Source organism: Herpailurus yagouaroundi, unplaced genomic scaffold (genome assembly GCF_014898765.1).
Source record: "Herpailurus yagouaroundi ecotype Mexico unplaced genomic scaffold, PumYag 569, whole genome shotgun sequence".
Taxonomy (NCBI): domain Eukaryota; kingdom Metazoa; phylum Chordata; class Mammalia; order Carnivora; family Felidae; genus Herpailurus; species Herpailurus yagouaroundi.
The window spans coordinates 717,369-722,211 of NW_024412786.1; the positions used below are offsets into that span (position 1 = coordinate 717,369).

The window sequence follows — 4,843 nt, forward strand, 5'->3', positions numbered from 1 at the left end:
TTTAATAATAAAAAAAAAATAAAAAATAAAAAATAAGCACCCAAACGAGAGATCCGGGTCTGACATCTCAGAAACACTTCCATTTCCACTGCTTTCCCTTCGGATTTCCCAGAACGGGGGGGGGGTTGGGCCTTATACCTGAGAGAGTAAAAACCCTCACCCAGGGTTCAAAGCAGAGATTTCAGTTTTTACCCGAGAACCCCGCAGACACCGCCCCGGGGTTTTAAACGGCGCTTCAAGAAACTCTGCCCCCACGTCTGCAAGGTGTGGGGTGCGCATTCCAGACCCCTCGGCTTTACAGGCAGCTGGGAAGCAGAGGCTGGCCAGCCGGCAGGTGGTCTCTTCCAACCGACTCAGCTTCTCCCTGCCGTTCCCCCCACCGCTGCTCACGGGTTCAGGCAGAGGCCCTCTGCCCCACCGGGTGCAAACCAGAAAAGAAACCAGGGAAGCACCTTTCTGTCCCCAGCATAAGCGATGGATAAGCCCTTAGTTTCGGAGTCACCAAAACACTCCCTGGTGTGGGGGAGTTGTTTGTTTGATGATCAAACAACATCCCGTTTATTCGAGTAAGGATTAAAAGGGGCGGGGAGTTCAAAGTCTCATCCTCAGAATCAAAAGGGTCACTAAGACACGACGGAATTCATTTAAGACTAAAAGGAATAGACTCCAGAAAATATAAATTCCTGGCGGCTGCGTTCTGCTTCAACGTGTCAACCCAGACCATAATGAGTAAGGAGACTGAAGGGAGAGGTATCGGGGGCTCAGCAGATTTTGGAGAGGGGGTATGGGGGAGATGATGGGAGCGATAAGAGGTAATGGCTTTATGCTCATCCCCGATTCACAGAAATGAGGGCACAGGCTCTCTCTACCGACACCTGGAAATGCCACGCAAAGAGGGAGGTCATCGGGCAGGGCGGGTGGAAGACAGAGACGCACACCCAGACTCAAGCATCGAAGAAACAGGAGGGTACGGTCAAGTTTGGATCGCCAAGAAAAGAATGGAAGGGGAGAAAAATGGAAGAGTTTCACTGAGGGTCTACTTTCTCCAAACAGGAGAAAGGCTCACGGGAGATCCTGACAGATCTTATGTGAAATGCTTTGGGGGTTCCGTCCTGCCCTCCCAGCCTTTCCAGGAGCCCTTTTCTAGCTCTCCTGGATGGCTTCAGCTCTCAAAGGGCACCAGCCATCCCTGGTCATTATTTTATTTTATTTTATTTTGTTTTATTTTATTTATTTACTTACTTATTTATTTTTTACATTTATTTATTTTTGAGACAGAGACAGAGCACAAGTGGGTGAGGGGTAGAGAGACAGAGAGGAAGACCCAGAACTTGAAGCAGCCTCCAGGCTCCGAGCTGTCAGCACAGGGCCCGACATGGGGTTCGAACTCACAAACCACGAGATCATGACCTGAGCCGAAGTCAGACGCCCAACCGACTGAGCCACCCAGCAGTCCCCCTGGTCATTTTAGATCTATCACACCAACAACGGTCAACACACAAAAAATCACTCCTTCCCCTCCCTCGTTCACACAGAAGTCCACTGTGTAAATCATTTGAAATATTCATCTGAAATCGGTGAAAATAACAATTTCATATTTCCTGGTAATTGTAAGGTAGAAAAAAAAGCAAAGTAAATGGTGATGTTGATTATACTTGAAAGTGTGGGGGGTAGGGTGTGCCTGGGTGTTTCTGTCGGTTAAGCGTCTGCCTTCAGCCCAGGTCATGATCTCGCGGTTTCTAAGTTCAAGCCCCGCATCAGGTTCTCTGCCTCTCTCCCCCTCTCTCTGCTCCTACCCCGCTTTCACGCGCAATCTCTCTCAAAAATAAAAATAAAAACTTTAAAAAGAAGAAAATTAAGTGTGGGGGGGTGGTTAAACAATGAAGAACAAGGCTGATGTATGATTTTTTTTTAATCCAAGAAAGATTTTCTCGGATTAAGGCACCGAGGACCCTGAATCGCAAGTCACGAGCTCCCTTAAAATCCTCCTCCCCCTGCACAGCTCTGTGGGTCAGAAAGAGCAGCATTCGCATGAATGCAAAATCCGGAGGCGTTTAGCTCAAGAAAAAGAACTTCTGAAGAGCTCTTCGTTTCTGGGAATGTTCGAGCCGAGGTTTCCGGGATGTGTCAGATGGTATTCAGGCATCACAGACCAGAGTCGGCCTCGGAAACAAGCAAGACCCTTCCCACAGAGAATAAAATGAAACGAGTATATGAAATGATGCCTAGCACGGTGCCTGGCGCCTAGGGGAGGCATAATAAATATTCGGTTCTTCTCACCCCGAGAGTCCATGGATCTATGATCACATATATTGGATGTATTTCTGGAGGGGTAATTGGATACACTCGAGATTCCTCCAGAAGCTCCCGATTTTCTCGGGAGGAGCTCTGGCGAGAGAAGGCAAGGGGAGGAAAGGGGCTGTGACTGTCCTTGCTGGTGGCAGCCGTTCTTCCTCTGCCTGGAATTTCCAGCATCTTCAGACGGGGCCAGGCTTGGGCCTTATGCTGTCCACCACAGCCGAAATAACCACACCGGCAGCTTTCGCTCCTTCCATCAGGGCGTGTTCCACCTGCAGAGCAGAGGGGTTCACACTCAGAGGCTTGTGCCCCGTCCTACCCCTACGCCTCACCCCTCCCCTTCAGGAACCGGCCTGCCTGGAGTCTTTTTCTAGGGGAGGAAGCGACCTGGCTGGCCTATATTTCCAAAGATTCGAGAGAGGTCAGGATGGCCCGGGATGGACAGCCGAGGCAGATGCTCTCCTTTTCCCCCACGGGCATCCACGGCTCCTGGCCCCCTTCTTCCCTCGGAGTCCATTCGGCTCAGGGTCTGCCTCCAGTGTAGGGCTCAGAGGCAAAGGATCTCAGAGCGGCACAGCCACAGGGGCCCTCATTCCACATACAGGGAATCTGAGAGCCACGGAGGGGGACTCACTTGGACAAAACTCACTGGGACAAAGTCACGAAGTGAATTAGTGTCTAAGCTTGGCCCACACTCCAGAGAAGGCCGCCTATAATCCATCTGATCCTTGGGGGTCTTCTTTTCATGTACAAACGCTCAGGGGACAGGCGATCCTTCACACCGGGATCCCCAAGCCCTCGGCCCTGGAGTGAGGCCTCCCAAGAACGGTGTACGGGCCACGAGTGGAAAAGGGGAAGGTGCACAAAGTAGAGGGGGCAGGGGCGGGGGCTGGGTGACCCGCTCACACTCAGCAATAGTAGACAGACTGGGATTTGAGCCCCGCAGCCAGAGAGAACATAAAAAGACGTAGGAAAAAAAGCAGAAACATTACGTCCTACCTTTAATTCTTGGTATTTTTTTTTCTTCTCACAATTAATCTTTATTTTTACTTATTTAGTTTTTAAGTCCTGACTTCTTAATCTATGAAAAAGGGGATGACAAATACGTCCTCCGCTCATCGCAGGGGGTTTTAGTAAGGACCGGATCTAAACAAGGGCCGCTCAAGTTGTCACAGATATTTAGGTTTTTAAAGCTCTTGAACACGTGGGCTGTGCCTGGTTGGATTTACTTCCGCTCTGTGTGGTGGGAAGTCATAAACCCAGACACAGCCCCGGCTGGCCAGGCAGGTTAAGCGGGTGAAACTGGAAGGTGGCATACCTGACCCCCGCCACACACACCCCGTCTAAAGAGGCAGACACGCTTGGCCCCACAGCGTGTCGGCAAGCAGGGATACGCGCCTGACGGCCTGATCAATTAGTTGTTCTAGGGAGGCTGTGAATCCAGATCCTTTTATATAAAATCTCTACGTGGTTAAATGCTGTTTGGGGCACCTGAGGGGCTCAGTCAGTTACGCGTCCGACTTCGACTCAGGTCATGATCTCACAGTTTGTGAGTTCGAGCCCCGCATCAGCTTCTGTGCTGACAGCACGGAGCCTGGAGCCTGCTTCTCTCTCTCTGCCCCTCCCCTGCTCACACACACACACACACACACACACTCTCTCTCTCTCACTCTCTCTCTCTCAAAAATAAATAAACATTAAAAAAAAAAAATGCTGGCAAGTCATTCAAATTAAAAAAAAGAAACTACTCATCCAGGCAAAACACGCCTGCGGGCCACATGTCACCGCTAGTTTGCAGCTTTAACAATAAAGTATGGACCTCGGTTCATCCCCATCCTGTAAAAGAACAAACGGTCTCAGAAATAAAAATGGTTTGGGGCGCCTGGGTGGCGCAGTCGGTTAAGCGTCCGACTTCAGCCAGGTCACGATCTCGCGGTCCGTGAGTTCGAGCCCCGCGTCAGGCTCTGGGCTGATGGCTCAGAGCCTGGAGCCTGTTTCCCATTCTGTGTCTCCCTCTCTCTCTGCCCCTCCCCCGTTCATGCTCTGTCTCTCTCTGTCCCAAAAATAAATAAACGTTGAAAAAAAATTAAAAAAAAAAAAAAAAAAAGAAGCAGAAACCCAGTAGTGCAACAAAGAATACGAAACCACGCGCACCGTTCCGACCAGTGACTGGGACGACAAGGCCCCAGGAGAGCCGGGCAAGGAGCCACCGGCGGAGCCAAAGGCACCCTACCTGCTGGCTCCTGGGCACACCGTATCTGAGGTTGTTGACGAAGTGCTCACAGTTCCCATCAATCAGGCTGTACTGCACCGTCTTGTTGATCATCTTCTTCGTGCGCCGGACGATCTTGTCCACGGGCAGGGGCAGGTACGTCCCATCCAGCTTGTTGTTGATCTTCCAAGAGCAGCCGTGCAGCACGTCCTCCAGGCGACTGTATTTCACCACGGCCCGGTTGATGAAGATGGAACTGATACTGCCGGCCTCAAATTCCTCACCTAGAGACCCAGATGAACACAAGCTGGAAACCTGCAAGGGACAGCTGGG

At 50.8% G+C, this 4,843-nt stretch overlaps 1 protein-coding gene across 1 annotated transcript in view; it reads right to left on the reverse strand.

The window, feature by feature from the left end:
* Positions 1–2,196: 2,196 nt before the first annotated feature.
* PLAAT5 (phospholipase A and acyltransferase 5) overlaps positions 2,197–4,843 on the reverse strand; it is a 19,020-nt gene continuing 16,373 nt past the window's right edge. Inside the window, exons 5-6 of the mRNA XM_040465765.1 lie at positions 4,532–4,794; positions 2,197–2,570 (exon numbers count right to left, since the gene is read on the reverse strand). Coding sequence (XP_040321699.1) covers positions 2,478–2,570; positions 4,532–4,794 — 356 coding nt within the window. The 3' untranslated portion in view covers positions 2,197–2,477. The remainder of the gene's footprint in view (positions 2,571–4,531; positions 4,795–4,843) is intronic.